Source organism: Ptychodera flava, chromosome 17 (assembly GCF_041260155.1).
Source record: "Ptychodera flava strain L36383 chromosome 17, AS_Pfla_20210202, whole genome shotgun sequence".
Taxonomy (NCBI): domain Eukaryota; kingdom Metazoa; phylum Hemichordata; class Enteropneusta; family Ptychoderidae; genus Ptychodera; species Ptychodera flava.
This window is the reverse complement of record NC_091944.1, coordinates 26,567,618-26,591,086: the sequence shown is the minus strand read 5'-3', so window position 1 is coordinate 26,591,086 and position 23,469 is coordinate 26,567,618. Positions and strand designations below refer to the sequence as shown.

The following is a 23,469-nucleotide window of genomic DNA, read 5'->3' as shown; positions in this document are numbered from 1 at the left end:
CACTGCCTGAAAATTCAAGTTTGGCATGATTACGATTCAGGCCCACTATGATATACCTTCTCACATACGACATCTGCTGCTGTCAACAGCAATCTACACAAATTTCGTTGTTTCACAGCTGTATTCATTGCTTTGCAGAGAATGAATAGCATGTCATAAATACCCATTGTTTCTAATGTTGACGATAAAGCAATAGAATGTTACCTTTATGAGATTTTCCATACATCTTAACAGTAATCTCATTCTCACAAGATAGAGTGCTGAGTTGTTTTACATCTTGGCTCTCATTCTCAATGTTTTCAGACATTCTATCATTCCTGGGTTGTCTGACACCTATCTTTAAAAGTTTGCAGTTTCTCTTGTGTCCACCTCTCTTCCAGTCTGACCTCTGACAAGCCACACTGCAGTAGCACACCAAGTGACAACCAGAACACACTTTGAACTCTTGAACCTGTATTGAGACCAAATAAAAATATCTGGGATAATAACAAGTGAAGACTCCAGACAGACATACCACACTCTTGGGAATTCACTGTTTAAGCTCTTTTAACTATATTTCACAGCATAATGGAATAGGGGACCCATTAATTGGACAAGAGCTGTAACTTTCATTCGTACAGTGTTTTCATGATTTTTGCTGTAAAAGAAAAGCACAAATTCTTTTTCTCATCTCTGAAGCGTGTTGAAGCACAAAGTATTAATCTTGTGAGAAAAACATAGTTACAATAGGCAATGTTATTGTTGATCAATAAATTCTAGTCCCGCAACTAAAGATTACTTTCAAACAACATTATCACATTACAAAGATATAAATTATGTTCAAAAATTGAAAACTAGTCATTTCAACATATTTTGAAAGATGACAAGAAATTGTGCTTTACAGGTTAAAGGGAAACCTAAGTCCAGTGACATTGACCGTTTATCCCTTCAAAAGTCACCCTTGAATAAAATGCAGCTCAAATTTGCAACATAATTGCACGCGCCGACGACTACGGAGCGACAAAAGAGACATTGAAGTAGACGACATTTATGGAAATGAGCTGGGAATTCCATGGGCGCAAAAGGGCTCATGGGAGGAGCGTGCGTGACGTCATCGGCGATACAGACGATTGTAGCTTGCAGCTGAAGGAGTTCTGTAAACAGTTCAGCGCGTTTGTAAGACGACTATGGAGAGTTCGGACAGCGATATTTCTGACATCGAGTATTAATTTTCCCCGACTGAAATCAAACCATACTAATTTGAACCAAGATATCATGAAAGCATCTCCACACATCGTTCATATTTGGTTGTTTGCGTTTTGTGTATGATTCCACGAAGGAGTCACTGTGCTTGTACAGACCCCGAACTGAATTGGAGACACGTAGTGACCCTGTGATCCTTCAACGCTACGTTTCTAAAACATAGTTTTCTGTATCAGTCGCTTAAAATTAATTTTTGGTTCGTGAATGATACGGAAGGATTAACTGATTGTATGTGTTACCATAGACGCTCGAGGGTCTATGGTGTTACCATGTAAGTCGAGCTTGGCCAGATCTTTAAGGTTGCGAAATCTCCGATATGTATCGGAAAATATTTATTCGCGATTCGACAATCTATAGTGTCGTCTATTTTTCGAAGTTCGTTTCGAACTTAGGAAGTCGGGCTTACTCAGATCTACAAAGTGATGAAATCTCCGATATAGTGGATATTTGCCCGCTATTTAAAAAAGACAGTATCGTCTATTGTTGTAAAGAATGTATTTCATACAAGACCAGCCAAAACTCCCGATGATGTCCGATATGTCCTCTGTTCAAGTCCCGATCGATCGCCAAGTAAAAATGTATTACCTGTACAGAATGTAATTCGTGCAAGGCCCTCCCAAACTCACGGTGATATCCGATCGGCCCTCTCGACGAAGTCCCGATAGTAGTGTATGAAAGTTCGTGTGGACATTTAATGAACAAATGCTTTGCATGTAAAACATGTATTTCGTGCATGAATAAATCTAATAATGTAAAACATACAGTATTCTTGACTACCGGCCATGGATGCTATTTTTGAACTTAGAGTCGGACAGAGGTAGTCGGATCTGTTAGGTGGTGAAATCCCGATATACATCGGACATTTACCCTCAATTTGACAATGTATCGTCTAGTATCAGAGTTAAAGTCCTAAGTCGCCGATATTTATCGGATAAATATCTTATTTCGCAGACCCGGCGTGCCGACACCACACAGTGCAAGTAAATCTAGTGACAGTTTTTCGGACAGGGTAGTGAATTTCGCTCAAAGCCGTTTCATAAATGACGAGCACTGCGAAATCTTATTACCATATCCTTCGAAACTTTATTGCGCTTATCCTCAAACTGTTGACAGGACGGAAGTGTTATTTAGGGGGTCAAAGTTGCCAAATTGTTGACCCCATGTTGAGTGCGTAGTAATTGGACTGCTATCGCAGTAATCGGACGTCGTATTTCGAATGTGATTATAGGGGCTAAATATTGATATTTTGAAACTTCAAACCCCCGATTTTCAATTTCGATGTGTTTAGAAAACTGTTTGTAAAAATATGTGATAAATTAGTTACGTCTAATCCATGGACGACGCAACTATAAGCTTATTTCGACGTGTATGGCGCTTAAATATCGGACATGGGCTGTCTCTGTGTGTTGCGTTCGACACCTTGTATCGAACGGTGTGGCTAAGTTTGTAGCCCGAAATAGCTTCTACCGAAAAAATATCCGAAACGGGATAACAGCGTCACTTGACTTATATGCTGTCACACGACTTGTAAAACACTATCAATACAGAGCGAAGTGAGTACAACGAACAGCATGTCATTAAATGTCCGAAAACCGAGGTCGTCCGAAAACAGCCACACTGAATCGTCTGCATTAGTCTAGGAGTCCCGGCGCAATTGATATTTATCGGGTAAATATAATATCGGCGATTTGTCAGACCCGCCGTGCCGAGACACAATAGGCGAGAAGTCATTCCAGTATATCTTGTTATATCAATATTACCAGATATAGTCCCGAAATTGACTATATTTATTGGGTATATATCAGCGATTTCGCAGACCCGGGCTGTCGAGATAAGAGACGCTTTGTGTAGTTTCCGTCTTCGGATTTTAGAGTCCCGAAATCGCCAATATTAATATTTATCTGGTTAAAACCTGCGATAGTAGGCTGACTCAGCATGTCAAGATACGAACCGCATTGTGTAGTATAGTCTTGTATCGGTATCAGAATCCCGAAATCCCTTATAAAACAATCATCATGAAAGAAGTAGAACATAACTTTTTATCTTTAAAGATTTTAAAACTCACCCGACTTTCTTTTAGCCACTGTCTTCGAAAAAGCTGTTCTGTGGGACGACGATAAAAACTGACTCAGTTTGTTCTTCCTTGAGTGATTTTTGCACTCAAGTGAACAACAGTTAATCATTTTTTATGCTACTGAGCATAAAAGAGTCGTAACGTGCAGAACTGCACTGCTGCAGTCATAGACTCCAATGCTTTGGTAAGCTGTTACACACGTTCGTGTATCGCCGATGACGTCATGCACGCTCCTCCCATGAGCCCTTTCGCGCCCATGGAATTCCGAGCTCATTTCCATAAATGTCGTCTACTTCAATGTCCCTTTTCGTAGTCGTCAGCGCGTGCAATTATGTTGCAAATTTGAGCTGCATTTTATTCAAGGGTGACTTTGGAAGGGATAAACTGTCAATGTCGCTGGACTTAGGTTTCCCTTTAAACAAAATTAACAAAAAATATATCAAACATTATAGGTATGGAGTTTTAATCATGAATAATACATGAATAATACAATAGCGATGAAACAGAATTACTAGAAGATAGAGAGACTGTGTAATGACTTCATGCACTGACATATAAGATAACTGCTCACTTTTTTCTATTATTTTCAGTACACTGTACATCCAAGGTTAAACTTTGTGATGTAAGACAGTGATATGATGAAAAGAGATATGAGGAAGTTCCATCACAATTATTCAGTGATACAAAATGATATTTTTTCTGTTCAAATCATTAAAGAAAAAAATACTTCATATGGTTTACAACAAACCATAGCAGTCATAACAAAAAGAATGGAATTGATATTGAATATGATGTGTATAACACTGAGAAATTATGTACGTGTCAGCTGGTCTAACAAATACTGTACATGTACATTATTGCTTACCTTAGTTTCAACTTTTTGACACTGATGGTTGGAACAATGTCTTTTCACTTTGTTTCTCAGGATGGACAAGGATGGGAGTGCAAGTCCAGAGTTCTTCTTATCACTCAAGAATGCCTGGTCAAACAAGCCACTGTGGAGATCGGCAATTGCATTCATCACTCCTGTGTTGATTCTGATGAAAAGAAGTTGAAGGTCAAGTCAATTCACTGATTTGTGGTGGTACATCTCAAAACTCAAAGGTTTAAACTTTTGTCCATGTTCATGAAAACTTTAAAACCATTTTTTTCACAGTCAAGAATATACATCACAGGTTACCCTGCAAAGTCTGGGATTAAAGAAACAAATTACCAAAAATTTACCAATTTTGGAAATTCAAATGGGCTGCTTTACGCTGTGTTAATGCCATGGGAAAAAATAAATTTTAAATTTTCTCTAACACCAGACAGCTATAACCACGGTCCCTCCACCTTTGGTGGAGGGACTGTGCTATAACTCAATGTACTAAAAAGCCTTACACAAGTTCAGACAAGAAAGTTATTATAAATATTCAGTGTCTGACAAACAGTCTACGTTTTAAACGGTTCAAAACATCTCTGACAAGATAATAAGTATGGTTTTTACAATAGAAAACAAAAATTAGTGGAATAACAAAACTGCCACTAAAAATTGCCCTAGTAAATTAATTCCTTTCAAAAAAGCACACGTCTACAGAAATATCTGTATTGTTGATGTACAATAAATGTACATGTGATATATCTTACCTTCCCAGAGATGACTGTGGTCCATAGGCATCCCATAGGAAAAGCAACTGATGCTCAAATTTGGTGTCAGATGCTAGCAAATGTTTTTTCTCCATCCTGAAAGAATAAAGGGACAATCACTGTAAATTTTGACACTACCAGTACCTTCCTTATCTCTGTATCAGAAAAACAAGTTCATTTTTCATTCTTCCCTCTGAAGTGTGTTGAAATACAGACTATAAGCCTTGCAAAAAAAACCAATGTGCATGCAAAATGCAATGCTATAGTAGTTGACAAGTAGAATCTCACACCCTCAAGGACCAAAAAAAAAGATTTCTCAAAAGTGTTGGGGATATTTTGTCTCACACAACCCACAGCCCAGCATAAGACAAAATATCCTCAACAAGTGTGAGAAATCTTATCCCAGCTAGGTCATTAGGCTGTGAGATTCTTTTTCTCACATGACCTCAAAATGTGTAAAATTCAAACTAGAATCATACCTGGATGATGTATATCATCCAAAATCATAACAGCTCTGTCACCTTGCGCACTGTTACTCTGGTGTACTACACATTGCACCATTTGATAACACTTCACACATTCATGCATTAAGTAAAAGGATGTTTACTATCAAATCAGCACGCTTGTCACATAACACTTTCGACTTATGCAGAGTGTGAGATCATTTATATCACACTGTCAATCTCACTCCCAGCTAGCAGCCAGGAGTGTGAAAAAAATGAATTGTAGACTCAACTTAAATTCACCAGTCAACAATAACAATGAATATTACTCAAGTATAGCCAAACCGACTTGATACACACTTGGTATCTTTATAAATGTCGAACAAGACACACTACTTTACAAACAGAAACAAGAAATAATGGAATATGCATCAAAAGCCATAGCAATGAAGAGAGAATTGTATCATATAAAGAAAGACTCAATGTACAGTACATGTAACATGTATTTGGAACTGTATGGTTGAGACTGCGGTTAGAATAAGCATTTCAGCAGCTGCAACATCTCAATACCTAAATGATGTCATTGAGGAAAATTTTCCTGACAAAAGAAATTAGATGCTATTCAGTAAGACTAGTTTTGCAACTGAGTCTTTGCGATGGAAACTATACCACTTGATTTGTAATAGTGTAAAGATGGAAATTATATTATACCAGTATATTGATGGTGCAAAGACAGCGATCTGATTGGTCAAGACACGAAAAGAACCATGGTATATTGGCGATATACCACGGCTGGCATACGAGCGAGCTCTCAGCTTCAGCAAATTCCTTTTATGACGTCCCACGCCAGAATTCCAATACTGTTATGATATAATAGCAATAAATCACACCTAGCGACGGTATACCACTCCATTTTGACCATTTCACTTCATATATGCACGTGCATATATGTCGTGAACTGGTCAAAATCTCGTGGGATACCATCGCTGGGTGTGCTTTATTGCTTAACTATACCACTTGATTTGCAATAGTGTAACGATGCAAAGATACACGGAAAATATGAATACAATCAACAGCGTTTCATCTAGACAGGGGGATGTTGGCACCCCTTAGTAATTTGTCAAGGGGGACAGCCCCCCATGAAATGGTGCCAGTCACACCTTAGAGATATAAGTTGAACACATGAACTGGTGAAATCCCCCTAAATTTTCTTGCCCGGGGGAAAATCCCCCCTGTTGATACCATCCTGGATGAAACACTGAATCAAGCAATATTTAGCATGCCATTTCTACTCAGAAAGATAGTTACGACATTTGACCTGAAAACTGATCAACTATTACAAAAGTGAGTTAACCCTTTGAGTGCTGTAATTTCTCCCGCCAAAATTTTATTACAAAATTTTACCAATTTTTATGAATTTTTCTGTAATTTTTTGATAATTTTGGACCAAATGGACATCACATTTCATTGGCTACAGTTTTTTTCTCAAAATTTTGGCAAAAATCTGAGAAAAATTGACAGGGGTTTATTTTATGTAGGGGACAAAAATAGACTTTGGCGCTCAAAGGGTTAATAGCCAAGGTGAATACCATAAGTATTGGCCTTTCAATAGTTCTGTTCAGTGGTTAAAATTCGAGGAAGTACATGACAGAATGGCAAGATATGTGTATTTTGATATCAACATTACAAAAGATGCATTTCCACAAGTTTTTAAAATAGATGGCAATTTTTGCTCTCAGAAGCAGAAACAATAGCAAAACACATGACGAGACAATAATAGCAAAACATACAAAATGCCACTGTTGGCACCTAGCTGCTGAAGGTTAACTCTACCTGGATTTTGTGATGTGAACAAGAATAATGAGGGAAAACACGAGTCCACCAGTTGCAAAACCAGCATCAGTATTCCCTTCTGAAGAGTCAATAGTCAAACCTGAAAAGACAAGACAAACATACCAATCTGGAGAACTGGTTGAGATTATTGCATGTTGTACTTTGACTATCATGCTTTAATTTATCCCTAGGGGAACATTGGGTGATCAACTTAGTACACCATTCACAGTATGGAGTCCTTTGACACCATGTATTTTCGTTTATAAATTGCATGATTTAAGGGGGTGCTGCACCCAACACAGTGTATTTTGCTCAAAAATCACTTTTTTGCAAATATTCATTCAATTTTAATGAATTTGTCAACCCAAGATTAAAATATTGGTTGGGTTCACATATTAGCTTGTCAAGCTGTCGTGAGTTGCATGATAAAGAAGTGTTAATTTATGCAAATGTATGCAAATCACCAAATTTCAAAATTTCCAAAGAATTTAACTCTACTCTGGCTGGGTCAAATTTTCTGAAATTTTCACATTGTCTTCTTTAAATGCTGCATAACAAAACGACTATTTTGTTTGGCAATAAAGTTCTTACATTTTGAATCAGAGGCATTTTAAATTTGCTAATCATAATTTTAATCACTTTTGAGTGTCAGTCTTTCAACCCTTGCTATTTTAGAATGAGGATAGATAATGCAAAATAAAATTGTCGTTTTTTTCTACATATACTCTTCTTTCTAATGAAATATTACATTTCAGAAAATAGCATCAAGTTTTTGACTTAAATTAATTTTTATCATTAATACCAAAATTGAGGTTTTTTACCCCAATTATACACACACTTCATCCTTCGAGTAAACTACTGCTACAACATTAAACTTAAGAGTCTCTGCTTTTTGAAAATATATAGTATGAGGGGGTTTCCTTGTAATCATTAATGAGAAATATTGCTTCGAAAAAAGTGTGTTGGCAACATGCAGCTCCACCTTAAAGTAGAATGCACCTCAGGGAAAGACATTTCAGATTCTTGCTGTTTTCAACACTTTTCTGAGCTAACGCTTTCATGGGCTCATTTTAAAGCTCTTTGAGTAAGGAAAAGTTTCATCATCTTAGTTATTTTAAAATTAAAATTCCCCTTCCCCCCCCCCCCCCCCCCCAGTTTATAAAGGGATGGTGGCCATTTGAATTTCAAATATTGGTAAATGTTAGGTAATTTGTTTCTCTGATGAAACACTTTGCATGGTGACCCCTGATTTATTCTTGATTTCTTGATTTGGTAAGAGAATGGTTGAAAGTTTCATTGGTGAAAGTTTGAGCAAAAGTTTGTTTTTCGCTTTCAAGGCACATATACTACCTTAGACAAATGTGCATTCCTTTGCAACTCCATACATTTAAATTTCATATTTGAAAAAATAATCAGGTCTCCTGACAATGATGTAATCGTATTTGATCCCATGAATACTGTTAGATGTCTTTGATAAAATTATGTTTGCTGACCATGGGCAAATAGGTTTTCATGCAAAATTATGAAAAACAAAACTAGCTTTTTTCCTGTGTATTGTAAAGAAATCCGGTGAAAAATGAGTAAATATATAGTTATATTTTGTTTTATTTCTGTCACCGTGTGTTTGGTTTTTTACTTTGCAGGAGGGTAGGTTTTGGACAAATTTGAGAAGGGCAAACAAAGAATTTCACTGAAGTCGCTTCAGATAGAGCGATAGAACTTATAGGAATACTTAAGGTCAAAAGAGGCAGGTAAATGAACTCTTACTTAATGCTCTCAACATTTTTGTTTATTCTTAAGTTTTATGGTAATTGTGGCAACAGGTAAAGAATAGCTTAATTCCTATTTTATATTCTTGTAAGAAAATACTGTTTGTTGGCAATTTTAAATGTTTGTATAACATTAACTTTAAGATCAATTCCTTTTGTCATCCAAAATTGCACTTGCGGATCTCAGTTTGCTTTGATCTATGTTTTAAATTCATTTCTGAGATTCCTATCAATAAAGATTGCAGGATTATGTTCTTACCTGGTTGTGAATCCTCAATTTGCCATTGCATTATACATTCATATGCATAAGAATATAGCTGGTTGCTGTGAATCAAAAGTTAGGAAACATGTAATCAGAATTCCAAAATGATGATAAATATGACCCATCTTTTTGCTGATATCTAATCAATACTGTATTTACATCATCATAAAAAGAAATCACTATCAAACAAACTTTGAGTAAAATCATGGATATCATATATACTGTTGATAATGCTAATGTGCACAAAAATGTAAAAACATTATTTTGCAATAGAAAAGCACAAAGAAACTAAACTAGCATGAGGAAAGGTAATGTTTCTGTTTTCTTGTACCATCACAAGTCAACATTATTTCAACTATTCATGCACACTACTTAACAGCACAACAAGAAGCTGCATACTCAAAATGGCCTGAGATTTTACTTCACACAGTTCTTTTTTAATTCTTGTGCAAAACACAGGCCTATGATACTGTTATATCTGTAAGGTTGTTTGCAAATGATGACTGTAATCAGTGATGACTGCAATCACTGAGGATTCTTTGCAAAAAAGATCATCACCATTGTCATTACTACAGATATTCAACTGTTCACTTTCAGCACACTTATGAGTTTCTGTTGATCAATCAACTTCTAGTGCCGTTTGTGTTGGGAAATAGGATACTTGTGATAGTGACTGTTGTTAGTGAGAGTTGTAAGTGAATAACATGTACAACTTGTAAACAGGGTTACCAAGTCATCTGTAAAACAGTTTCAACTCACTATGTCATCAAAAATTTGTATGTATCAATACATTATAAAAGATGATTATCAGCCATGTCTACTCATACAATAACATCAGTAGCAAAATATACAGTATCAGCTACGCCCTAGTTTTTGAATGGCCTCCATAGATACGGGTGACTGAATTCCTCTGCGGGAACATAAAGTCCTAAAGTGGTTTTGTTGGTGTATGCAGACATCAAAGGACAATGAGTACCTAATTTCCTGATTGCAGCTTACGTACTGACCATCTTGTAACAGCATGGAGATTGACTGAAGTGTTATGGTCTCAAATTTACAGAATTCTTTGGTCCTATCCTCTGAGAGAGTCTTGTCTTCCAGGACAGACAGCACAACATCTGCATATTTCAATTCTACAAGGGTGTTGAATTCTTTCTTCAGCCTGCAAGATTTACACATATATCACCCTTTCAGCCCCATTCCTCATGATGAGGTCCTACTTTGCCATAAAAACAATGGAATTGGACCAAACCATAGTGGAGAGTAGGTAAATGCATTCAGATGGCAAAAGGTTTATGAAAATTTGTTGAAAAAAACTCATGTGAGAGAAAATCATTATACGAGTCTATGGGTACAGATTGTCCAACTTGTACCCACAGATGATTTTGACAGAATGCAGCAATTATCCATCTGCTACCATTTAGCTAAAGGAAAAAGATATGTCACATAAAAAAAATGGATCTAGTAAACAATACTGTATTTGTTCTTTCTTTATTCCAAGTTGTTCATTTGGATTACCGGATATAAATTTAAAATCTAGAGTTCAATTTACAACCTAATATGCAGGTTACAAAACCTGAAAGATGTACTGCCATTGAAATACTCCCAACCAACAAGCTCTGTGGGACAATATCTCATAAAATTTTATAACAATTTTAATTTAATTTTAGTTCTCAACAGTAACATTTGCCTTGATTTGGGAAGTAGAGCAAGAAACTGTACTGTATTCACATATTAGATATACAGAGAGATACATCAAAACGTCAAGCTAATGGAGTTTGATACAGGGTATGTACATGTACTTCAGGTTATTTGCATGAACCTACCTTAAACACAGAATAGCAGCAATCATTCTACTGATACAGCTAGCAGCTGGAGTTTTCTCACTGCTGAGATCACCGCCATTGATGAGTGAGACAGTCTCCCTGAGGAACCAGCCGTCTTCCCGCAAGATGTGTTTTGAGATCTTTTCCACATTCAGTACATTAGTCAGTGTGTCTAGAGTCTTCTGCTTCACTATAGGCAAAACTGGATTCTACAAAAAATAAAAAATTTCACTATGGGCAAAACTGGATTCTAGAAAAAATAGAGTTATATTTTGGTGTCATACTCGTTTTCATATTCAAATATCGCTGGTTGAAAAATATATCAGTTTAACTTTAGTGAGAACAAACAATTTAATATGTTGCAAAAATTTTTTTAAAAAGTGAAAAATTTACAAACATTGATATTTTGCCTTTTCTTTGTCGTAAATTATGCAAAAGAAGAGAAGGCACTTTTGTTGTGCATTTTTCATGATAATGCCATCCATGGTAGTATTTAAGTTCTTGCATAGCTATAATGACATTTCTTATTTAATATTTTATTTTTGACATGATAATGAGTACATATGATGAGCTCATGATTTTTGCTAGGGTTTAGGATAATAAGCAATGGTTTGGAAATACTGTAACATTGCTGCTGTCCTGTACTATGATTGCCTTTGAGGGAAACCTGGTAACATGGCTGGGGAATTGGAAACCATGTAGTTTACTGGTTTCATTACACCATGTTTTTGTGGAGGGACTGTGATTACACCACCCTTATACAGAAAACCATATTTCAATTAACGCAAAATTCGCATAAATGCAAACTGCATCATCTATGTACACGGGATCTGCATAAACTAGGGTATCACTTTGCAATATATGGACAAACAAGCATATACACATGACAAGCTAAAATATCACTTTGGTAAAATATGCGCTGTACGATTCAGTTTTTGATAATTGCAACACCTCTTTAGATATGTCTTCTTTGAGGATAAAATTTCTCTTCTGTTGAAAATTCATAGTTAGACATTTTACGGTAAATGTATTGTGACCTTCACAGAGTAAACACAGGAGCCAAGATATGACAGTAGCTGTGGACGAGTCCAAAATAAATAACGTGAATAAATACTGCATTTTCTGACACATGCTTTTGGCAAATATGTCAGAACCTTATTGTTTCCCTTCCCTACCAAGCAAATTTATCTGTATGTTACTTTCAAAGATGTGACGAACAGAGCACAATCAGCCATCTAAATAGGGTAGGTTGGGTTACAAGAAATGCAAATTTTTTGTTCCTTTTTTGCCTGAAGTGGTTTTGAATTTCAATTTCAAGCAGATAGTGTTACCTTATACATGCTGAATATAACAGGTAATGCTCCAGCTTCTACGATATCCCATGCAACTGAATGCAATGCTTCTCTCATATTGCTCCCTCCAGAACCTATCAGTGGAAAGCAAAGGTGGATAGTGTTTACATGCAATGATGACAACATGTCATTTGCCTTTCAAAATATCTTTGATGCAATGGAGTTAAACACATGCTTTCTTGTTTTGCCTTATCTGCATATGTCATATTTCAATGGCCCCCGCATCACTAATCAATTCAATAATCAATTTATTTACATAGGTGGAAAAGCTATGCAAAATCTACAAAGCAAATGAAGGTTAACAACCACGGAAACATATGGTGCACAGTCACTGGTTGTGTTTTATATTTTGAAATTTTGCCGAAGCCCTTATGGCATAAAGGCCACAACCAAATTAAAGATTTCATCTGGCAATTTCCTGGCTCCAATACACTTTTCACACAACACAGGGCAATGTAGCAAGCAAACTGAAATCTAATTTACCAGTTCACCGTTGTCCCTTTACACGAAAACACTGACTAAAAAGATTGTAGGTAAGACAATTTCTCACTTGGAACGTCTAGAGTTGCAAAACAAACTTTTTCCACTTGATTTTGCAAACTATATTTCAAATTACATGTACATCCTTCATAAAAACTTGGACTGCTAGAGATAATTAATTTTCATGGACATTTTCAAAGATTCGTAATCAACATGAGGAAAGTCATTACCAAGTTTCCTAAAACCAGCAGTTCTGATATCTCTGGATGCATGGCGTAATTGAATATCTCTGAAAGTGGCTTGCTTGATGTTTCCATTGTACAGAGCAAACATGACTTGACTCAAGTTGAAAAGTGCTTCAAGTTGCATCAAAGCTGTAAACAATAAAGTTACAAAAAGTCAAGTTTTCTAAAATGTCTCAATATTTTTCATTGTTGGCAGCAGACCTTACACTGTATTAGTCCAGTGTTAACAGTGATCCAAAAATGTTCCCCTTCAAAACATTTATTTTATCAGATAATATCCTGCACAGTTCCTGTGGTTTAAAGGCTAGTATCCCTGGAGAGAGACCCCTGTCAAGCAGAACTACCAGGGTTACCCATTGTTAATAAGTGAAACAATGTCCAGAAGTTTTCACCCGCATTCAAAAACCTTTGCAAACAAATACTCCGTTCTGCTTCAGATATTCCACTGAGTCAATGTTACCCTTTAAAAACTTCACCAAGTCAACAAACTCTTTTTCTCTGCTCCTCTAAAGTTCTGCTGGGTCAATACCTATCAGTAACTGTAAAATTAAAAAATTAAAAGTAAAATTGTATTTCATAAACAATCTTCTTTTGGTTTTCTCTCCTGATTGCGTGGGAATGTGATCATTGTTTATGACAAGTTTTAAATAATAAAAATGTGAAGAAATTATGGGATTGAGAATCTATTTGAACTAGAAATCTATAATTTTGATATATATCTATGTATGAAATGATTCTAGAGGTAGACATTTACTCTGGAAGATCTACATGACACTGTACACCAAATACTTACCAACAGTTGAAAGACAATAGCTGCCATTTTCAGTCACTGGTATTTCAGCTGTTTTCCAGATAGCTGGTTGACCATTCCCATCCTGTGTGTTTCAAATTTAATATTAAATATACTGATTAAAATGAAGGACTTATGTACACAATAGTATATCTAGCTGCAACAGATTTTGCAAATCTCAATGATACAGAGATTATTTCTCAATGCCACAATCCATTAGATTCTTCATATGCTTGAAACATTTTAAAATAATTTTTACAGATATTTTTTTCCTTCCCCTCCTTTTTGATTACTACTTTTCTGCCCCTCCTTTCATGTCCTCTTTTTGGACTTTTATCCTGTGTTGTGCCCTCCCCTTCCCAAAATCCTTTCACTATTGTTTAGCTACCATATCTCTATCTTTATCCTTCTAACTCCCTTTTTCATGCCATAACTTTTTTTGACATTGATGAAACAACTCTCCTCTAATAAGCATTTTTCTATCCAAAGATTTGCTTACCTTGGAAAGCAGGACCTCCAACAGGAGATCAGTGTTGAAATGATCAAGTTGAGGGAATGCACACCATCCATATGGTGTGTATATAACTTGGTCATGAACATCCATATACTGGACAGTTGTCGACATGATGCTCACAGTATAAAGCGAGTTATCAGGTCATCACATTAACATGGGTGATATCTCAGCTTCCTAAATGAAAGCATCAGAAGATAACTTTTTAGAATGCAATAACACAAATCTACAGGTGAACAAAACACAGTGAACGGATCCATAGTTGCATGCATTTGCATTGCTGTACAGTGGTTGTAGAAACATACTATGGTCATACATTGTTTACTTCGCAGCAATATAAAAGCAGAAATCGGTATAAGTATTTGTTATGATCAGGTATCACAATGTCACCAACATTTCGTTATGCACAAATTTGTGCACCAAATCGTACACATGAAGTATAATTGAGTTATTAGGTAAACACTTTGAACAACCTTTGAGGTACTACTACCTCCATGCTTTGAATAACCTTTGTGATCAATGTTTGTCTGCCATATCTCATTTGCCCTACTACATGCTTGCTAAAAATGGGATTGCCATGATCCTTACTTAGCCCTACAAGTACAACTTTACAATTGTGGTCAAGTACAAAAGGACACAACTTACAAGCAACTGAGAGATACGACATGGCGAAAAGTAAGAAACGCTCAAGGCCGAAAAACAGAACAAAGGGCCTTCACAGTGTACCTAGCCACAAGCGACTCTGGGCCAATGTTAAAGAAGTTGAAGATCCAAAGAAGATGTACATGAAGTTGTATACCAGGGATGCACTGCTTGTTCGCATTTTTGTGAGAGCATTCACAAGCGCCTGTAGTACTGGCAGTAGCCAAAGCTTAAATGCCACTCGACTCTACCTGTGGAAGACCGCCAAAGTAAAACACAAAACTACCCAGTCAAGAGTTCGAAATGAAAGCTAGAACCTGTAGTAGCCCCAGTAATACATGTCGGGACTGCAGTTTGGCTGTCGGCTGCGCCGCCTGTCTAGTGTCCAACGAAAAGTTACACACTGCCGACATACACGTTGGCTACATCATGTATGTATGGGCACTATAGGTTCTGTCGTTGTGCTACCTGAAGTTTGGAGGCGGCGTAACCAAAGCCGAACACTCGCCAGACTCTTATTTAGGGGCTTGGTGCTACCTAGGTGCTACCTCCATGGTTCTGTGCATCACAGTTGACAGCAGTGCAAATGCAGTTGGAAATCACGCGGAAGGATTGTGCAACTTTCTACCAAGGCAAACTTGATAAGTGAGCATTATTTAGCAATTAGAAACTAAAATTTTACGAAAGGCATACCTGTATCCGAATCAAAACGAAAAGTTTTAGAAAAGACCAGACGACACTCACCTTCGAAGTAGCCGCCATTTGGATACGATACTGATAGCGATACAAGATTTCATGCCTCCGATTCGTAAAGTAAATTGTGAAAATTGTGATTTTTTTTCAAAATTAAAAAGTTAAGATATATATTCAGTTGTCATATTGAAGATTATTTTCTAACTATAAATATCAAACTAATGAGATGCGTATTGTATTCTTTTTAATTTCTATTTTTTTTTATGTTGGCGTTGTGAAGCGCCCTCAATCAGAGATAAAGATAATCGTATGTTTTTATAAGCACACCGTCCATACAGAATACAATAATATCTGGTCTGGCAGAACATACATGAATATATACATGTTACTACATGTATGAACGAGAAGTAATCAAAAAGGGTATTTCGTTAAACAATACGCTGATGGCTGTATAAACAAAGACGAAACTTTTCCATTAATCTAGCCTGTCGAACTCTCTTTGCAGAGAATCTAATTCAGAACTGGTCTGTGACTGCTAACATAACTTTGACTAGATGTAAACAGAAAACCCATGCACAAGACAGTGCAATGAGGACAAAAATGTAATAGTGAAAAATATGCATTGTAAAGGATTTACACTTGAAAATTTCCCTGGAGGCTTGGTGATAAATATAATGGGAAAACTTTATTTTGTGTGTCTTCGTCAAGATGAACTATAAACCGAATGTTGACAATTTTAAATCACTCTTCATTGAAGGAACATAGTGCTGGCGATGTCGGAATAAAAAAATAGTGAAATGCCTAAAGATGGAATAAACAATACCGGCAAAGTGACATCAAATGTTATCTACATCCTTTGTGGAATACACAAACTATTACATAAGGAATTCTATGGAAATGTTTTTGGCATTAAAACCCTAAACTCTGTATCCTTATTCATTTTTATGTTATCTCACTGAGGAGGTATGTATGTCCAGATTTTAGATGCGGCTGTACATTGGCGGCCATATTGTTGTGCTGCACACCTAGATATCAGTTGTACATTTATTATAAGTAGAATAACATAACATAACTTTGGGTTGACGGGGAATTCGCCTCCTGGATTGTTACCCACTCCTCGGTTGAAACACGGTCCGTCCTACCGTAGCTGGGTGAACGCGTTTAATTTTATTTAAAGAATTAGGCCTATTTTGCAAACTTTTGAAGTGTGCTGAAAATTTAAAATCGCACGTGCTCCCTAAAGAGACATTCGCTTCATAATATTTTCATGATATTCTCACTATAAAGCATAGACAATCAATTTATTGTTCTTCTCTCGATCCACAGTACGGTTAAATAAAAATGGATTCGTCTTGCAAATCAGATGCATTGAAAGCGAACAATATGCGATATTATTATAACAAAAATCCATTCGAATCCGCGCACCAATGCACAACAAGACTTCGGAACGTGTATGAAATATTACGCATGTACAGGTCATGTTGAAAAGTTGAACATTTCAACACGATCTGTGAGGAATAGGGACAAGAAACTGTATTTTATAAACAGGTACTGGAAAATCCATCAACGTTACAGTTATATCCTGGTTCCGGTGACGTTCACAAAAATGTGCCACATATTTGCCTGTCTAAATCTATTTCCCCATGTCAATTTTATTTCCTGGTTATTGTCTGTTCAAGTGTCTCATTCATAGCTATACATGTTGACACGATAATAAATTTCCGTGCTAATAGCCGGCTTTTCTGTTTGATTTTGATTTGATGTATTTATTTAGCACTTTTTAAAACATACAATACAAACAAGAAAAACGACAAACACGAAAGTGCTGGGATAACACAGAAAAGTTAAAAAACTTATTTCCACTGTGGTCCCACGAAAAACAAATTCACAAGCAAAACGGCACAACAACAATTAATAAAAAACAAAATCATTTTTCTCACGTTGATTCATTGCTTCATAAAAATACTTCTTTAATTTTCTTTTAAACAGAGAATTTGAAGTAATACTCTGTATATTTCTTGGAACTTTGTTCCATTCAACACTAGCTGTATATACAAAACTATTCTGATAAAACCGAGCCCCACCTGGAATAAAAATAGAATAGGGTCCTGATCTCGTTCTGTATACATGACTGTTAAAAACAAAATTATCTGACAAATATTTGTTATCAGTTCCTATTTCTAATAAGCACTACAAAATCATGACTGCGACCAGTATCCCAAAGTCGTAGTTCGATCCAACCAAAGCAGAAGACAAACCTACACTATTTCATAATGAGAAATGTGTAAGAGCGTCTAACTTTAGAAACAAAATTTTAGAGCACTTTAAAGTCTGACAACCTGTTTACACAACTTTGGTACTTTACCAATTGATACTGCATGGAAAATCTTTGACGCTAGTATTTTGCCAATTCTACTGGTTGGTTCAGATATTTAAAGTCTTCCATCCTGCCAAAGATATTGATACGTTTTATTTTAAAGTTGTGCAACAGAATTCTGATAAATGCCATGCGAGGTGAATTGGGTAGAGCTACTTTAAGAATTTATATTTATTATAGAATAATCAAATACCGGTTACGAACAATAAATATGAGTGAGAACAGAAATGTTTATAAATGCTATGAATTTCAGGTCAACAACATTGACGTTACACGTTACGAATTTTGGGTTGTCAAGCTTTGGTTTTGGTGAAGTGTGTGAACACCAAGGTGTTGAGAATGAAGTTGTGTGACGAATGTTTAAACAAAGATGTATTGATATAGATGCACAGCCGTGGCTGGAAGATATGCACCATCCTTGAAGATCATAAACCTACTTTCAAAAGAGAACTTCGAATTGAACCATTATGATATTTGTACCTGAGCGAGAAACTTGTATTTAAATTAGCTTTGTGTAAATCTAGAATCTCTGTTCACTGTCTGAAAATAGAAACAGGTCGTTAATTGAAATGATATTCCAAGAATAGATAGGTTGTGTGAACTATACACCTTGAAGAAGGTTGAAGATGAATTTCATTTCTTGTTAGTTTGTCCGAAGAACTCTGATTTGAGAGTTAGGGATGTTCCTTGTTACTTCTACAACCCTCTTGTTTGAAACACTTCTTTCACCAGAGAAAGAAGACACTCTTCGGAAGCTCAGCAGATACATATTTTATGCAACAAATCTTAGACGCGAATTTCTGAATAATTTTGTAACATGGCTTTGTAGATGCATTTTCTTTTTTCGACAGACTTGTATGTTTGCTCGTTCTATTATGTACTAGCGACTGATACGTGTAATATCTATACCTTTGTACAGTTTGGCCGGTGGCCAGTAGTACTGAATCAACGAACTGTAGAACTGTAGAACAAAATTTTGAAGTGAGATGTCGAGTTGAAATTTTTAATTAGTAAGTACGATAGCGTTGAAATTTGAAGAAGAAAGTACGATGGCCCTCTGCGGCTTTCATAATTTCAGACCTCGTAACTTTAATACATTCATTCCGTGTTCTGAAGGCAGTGAAGGTGATCCGGACCTTGTGATCTTGTCGGCCGTGTAACCAAGAAACGTCGCATGCTCTAACGAATAACTCGATGTAGTTGTATTTTAAATACACCGTTCTCCAAGCCTCCTGAGGTATCCTGCTTTCACATTGTATAGGCACGCTCCAAGTAATAGCATGGGTGTCATGACGACAGCTCCTTCCGCCCACACTCACCACTGAGCTTTCCGAAAATACACATCCGCGAAATTACCCATAAGGGTTCAGTACCAGGACACGGATTAATAAGCAATGAAGCTGCAGGCAGAAACTTCCTGATAAGTTCAGAACAAAAAACTGTACCTTTGTTCCACTCTAGTTTCGAGTTCTTTAGAACTTGATAATATACGACATATTCCAGTGGCAGGAAGACCTTTGTTCCTACTGATCCGTTCGTTGAAAGTCAAACAAATGCATGGCTCACGTTTACCTAAAAGGCCAGTAGTAAATGTAACGTATGATTATATTTTATTTCACAAATTTTAATGTTAATGATTGTCGACAACAGTTTCTTGTTGGACTGCCTAAAGCAAATAGGGGTAGACTTTATTCAGCTTGTCAACTCAGACTGCACTGTGTAAACTGTGCGTTGTTATTGTTGACAAGTGTATTCTGGTCCGGACCATAATACACTGTGTGATATATACATGTGCGCTGTGTTGACAAACTAAACGGAGGCTGTTCTAACATATAATTTTTGGAGTAGAACGAGAATTTGTTTTTAACATACAAAACAAATAGAAAAATTTACAGCTACTACACTGGCCATTTAACAGTGTTTTCCTATTGACAGTCCGTCGCAGAATGCTATTATGTTTATACAAAGTGAAAGTATTCGGAACTTCGAATTGTCCAAATCTTTGAAAATCAGGCGAGATGTACAGAGCATCCAGCCATGGCGGTTAGCAAACACCGTTATACCTCAACGATTTCAGCTCCTAGGTCATTCACATAAGTCTGGTTTCGAATTAATTCTCATGAATTTATTCTTTTTGACGTCAGACTCGGTTCAGTCGACATGAGGATGTTGTGATATCAGTCTGACTTGAGATAAGCAGACGAAGGAGATCATGAAAATTTCGAAGTTCGCGGTAGCACAGGTCGTAACATGCAGGCGCCATCACATACAGCTCGACTACACCAAACCTCGCATAAAACGTACTTGTGCAGAGCAAGGAAGAACCGACGAGCGATCGAGGCTTTGACAATGATTAGGAGAAAAGACAAACTGCAATTAACAAGAAGACGATTATTTCTTAATTTTCAATACGAAACAATAATTTACATCCAATTGAAACCTTATGCAGAACATTACTTATCAAAAAGTGAGTAAAAACAATCCAAACGTAGACGAAATCAGTCTTGACACCCAAGAAGATTAAAGTAAAGAGCAGCAAGAATAGGAAATTTCGATTTTTCAAATGAACGTTTAATACTGATGATGATGATGATGATGATGATGATGATGAAACATGTATCGAATCCCAAAAAAAGTCCTGTACGTCAGACCAATGTATTCCACAAGTACTCTGTCAATGTCACTATCTCATCCCAAGTTTCCCTGTTCTGTTGATACGACATTTAATTGGTCCAATAATCATTTCCATTCAAGGTAATACATTACCAGGTCCATGGGACATTCGTGATTTACGAATTTAAGTAGGACCATCCTGAACCACTGATAGTTCTTTAAAGTTGTATTTTATGTAGCTCGAGTCGTGTACTGTGTTATTAGCTCCATAGCCATATGTATATATGGCAATGGAAGCTATTCTTATAGGCTAGGGAAATGTCTGTATGTATGTATGTCTGTATGTCTGTATGTCTGTGTGTCTGTATGTCTGTATGTCTGTATGTCTGTATGTCTGTCCGTCAACATCAAAAACTCCAAAACCGCTGCACATTTCATCTTGATATTTGGTGTGTACATGGATGATGGGCTGTAGATGAGATTTTGTTCAAATGAAGTTGTCATTGCCAAAAATATGCAAATTAGTGCCAAAAAAGGCGTTTTTGGTAAAAAATCTTCTTCTTCATAACCGCTGGTCAGACAGCTTTGATATTTGGTATACAGGTCCCTAGGGATAACCCAACTTGGATTTTTTCAAATTGTGATGAAATATGCAAATCTGTATTTTTAAGGAATTTTTTTGTCATTTTTGGTCAAAAATTCATTTCATCAAAACCGCTTGTCTGACAGCTTTGATATTTGGTATACAGGTCCCTAGGGATAACCCAACTTGGATTTGTTCAAATTGTGATGAAATAAGCAAATCTGTATTTTTAAGGAATTTTTTTGTCATTTTTGGTCAAAAATTTATTTCATCAAAACCGCTTGTCTGACAGCTTTGATATTTGGTATACAGGTCCCTAGAGATAACCCAACTTGGATTTGTTCAAATTGTAATAAAATAAATAAATCTGTATTTTTAAGGAATTTTTTTGTCATTTTTGGTCAAAAATTTATTTCATCAAAACCGCTCGTCTGACAGCTTTGATATTTGGTATACAGGTCCCTAGGGAAAGCCCAACGTGGATTTGTTCAAATTGTGATGAAATAAGCAAATCTGTATTTTTAAGGAATTTTTTTGTCATTTTTGGTCAAAAATTTATTTCATCAAAACCGCTCGTCTGACGGCTTTGATATTTGGTATACAGGTTCCTACAGATAAACTAAATATGATATACAGAATATATGATGAAATCTGCAATTTTGTATTTTTGGTGCAATTTTTGCCATTTTTGGTCAAAAAATGTGTTTCTCAAAAACTGCTTGTCTGATGCCTTTGATATTTGGTATACAGGTTCCTGGGGGTTCTCTTAGTGTGATATAGTGAAATTTGATGAAATCTTCAATTTTTGTATTTTTGGGTCAGTTTTTGCCGTTTTTGGTCAAAATATTTGTTTCTCAAAAGTTACTCATGTGATAGCTTGATATTTGGTATACATTTTTATACATAATTATGATGAAATCATCAATTTTGTATTTTTGCAGCTAATTTTGCCATTTTAGGTCAGGCCATCCTGAAATGAGCTATCAAAGATCTCAACCTTCTTCATCAATACATATGTCACAAAACGTTGCTCTCTACATAACACAGCAGAGCTCTGTCGACCATTGGGTCGCTTGTTAGCTCCCATAGCCATATGTATATATGTTTACAAGTTTACATTTTATTGAAAATCTCAATAGCCACACTGAGCAGATTAGATGAAAATTAGCATGTAAGTACTTGGGCTGACCTGAAATGATTGTGCACATCTTGGGTCAGTATCTTGGACTTGCTATTTTTCATGAATTTTTTTGTAATTTTCTCCCATTTTTGGTCAAAAAATCTTCTTCTCTGAAACCACAAGTCTGATTGATTTGAAACTTGGTATGGAAGTGCATAGGAGTTACCTTTCCCAAATCTGGGCAAATCGTGGTGAACTTTGCATATTTGCATTTTTTGGCTATTTTTTTCATTTTTGATCAAAATTTTTTTTTAACTCTGAAACCACACGTCCGATTGAGTTGAAACTTAGTATAGAGGTTTTTACGGGTGACTTCAGTAAGATTTGATCAAATTCTGGTGAAATTTGCATAATTTTATTTTATTGGGGGAATTGTTTCTATTTGTGATAAAAAAATCTTTAGCTTGATTTTAGCTTGTTTTGATAACTATATGGGAGCGACCAGTGACATTGTCACTATTTTTTTTCCTAACGTTTACTGTACACAAACAAACAAATCAACTTACACCTGAAGGATTTATTGTTATTTCATTTGTTCTTTTAGATTACTGATTACAATTTTGAAATACATATTCAGTCAACACACACAGCCACACAGCCAGCATATCTCTAGAGTACTTGACTTTCATCCCTTTGTTTCGATTGACTGGGATGTTAATAATATGGTTCTTAATTAGTATATCTGATGTTATCTGTTCAAGTGGGTGTTGCTGTATCTATCGAATTGTACGTGTTCCTCAGCTAGAAAACCCACTTTCATTGATGTAAATTGATGTAATAAGATAATAATGTATTACGTTCACGTGCCTGAGAGAGAGAGAGAGAGAGAGAGAGAGAGAGAGAGAGAGAGAGAGAGAGAGAGAGAGAGAGAGAGAGAGACCTTACCACGTGATGACATAGGGATACACGTTGCATACTTGAGAACAAG

General features: G+C 36.2%; 1 protein-coding gene across 1 annotated transcript; it reads right to left on the bottom strand.

Annotated features, from left to right (window-relative positions):
• Positions 1–172: 172 nt before the first annotated feature.
• Positions 173–15,872, bottom strand: LOC139116356 (uncharacterized). Its single transcript, XM_070678992.1, has 12 exons — positions 15,840–15,872; positions 14,442–14,630; positions 13,946–14,027; positions 13,138–13,281; positions 12,407–12,501; positions 11,076–11,284; positions 10,151–10,411; positions 9,247–9,311; positions 7,219–7,318; positions 4,943–5,038; positions 4,182–4,353; positions 173–451 (listed from the first exon to the last, which is right to left on the bottom strand). The coding sequence occupies exons 2-12, from the start codon at positions 14,565–14,567 to the stop codon at positions 173–175; spliced, it is 1,629 nt and encodes a 542-aa protein (XP_070535093.1). The 5' UTR covers positions 14,568–14,630; positions 15,840–15,872.
• Positions 15,873–23,469: the final 7,597 nt, after the last annotated feature.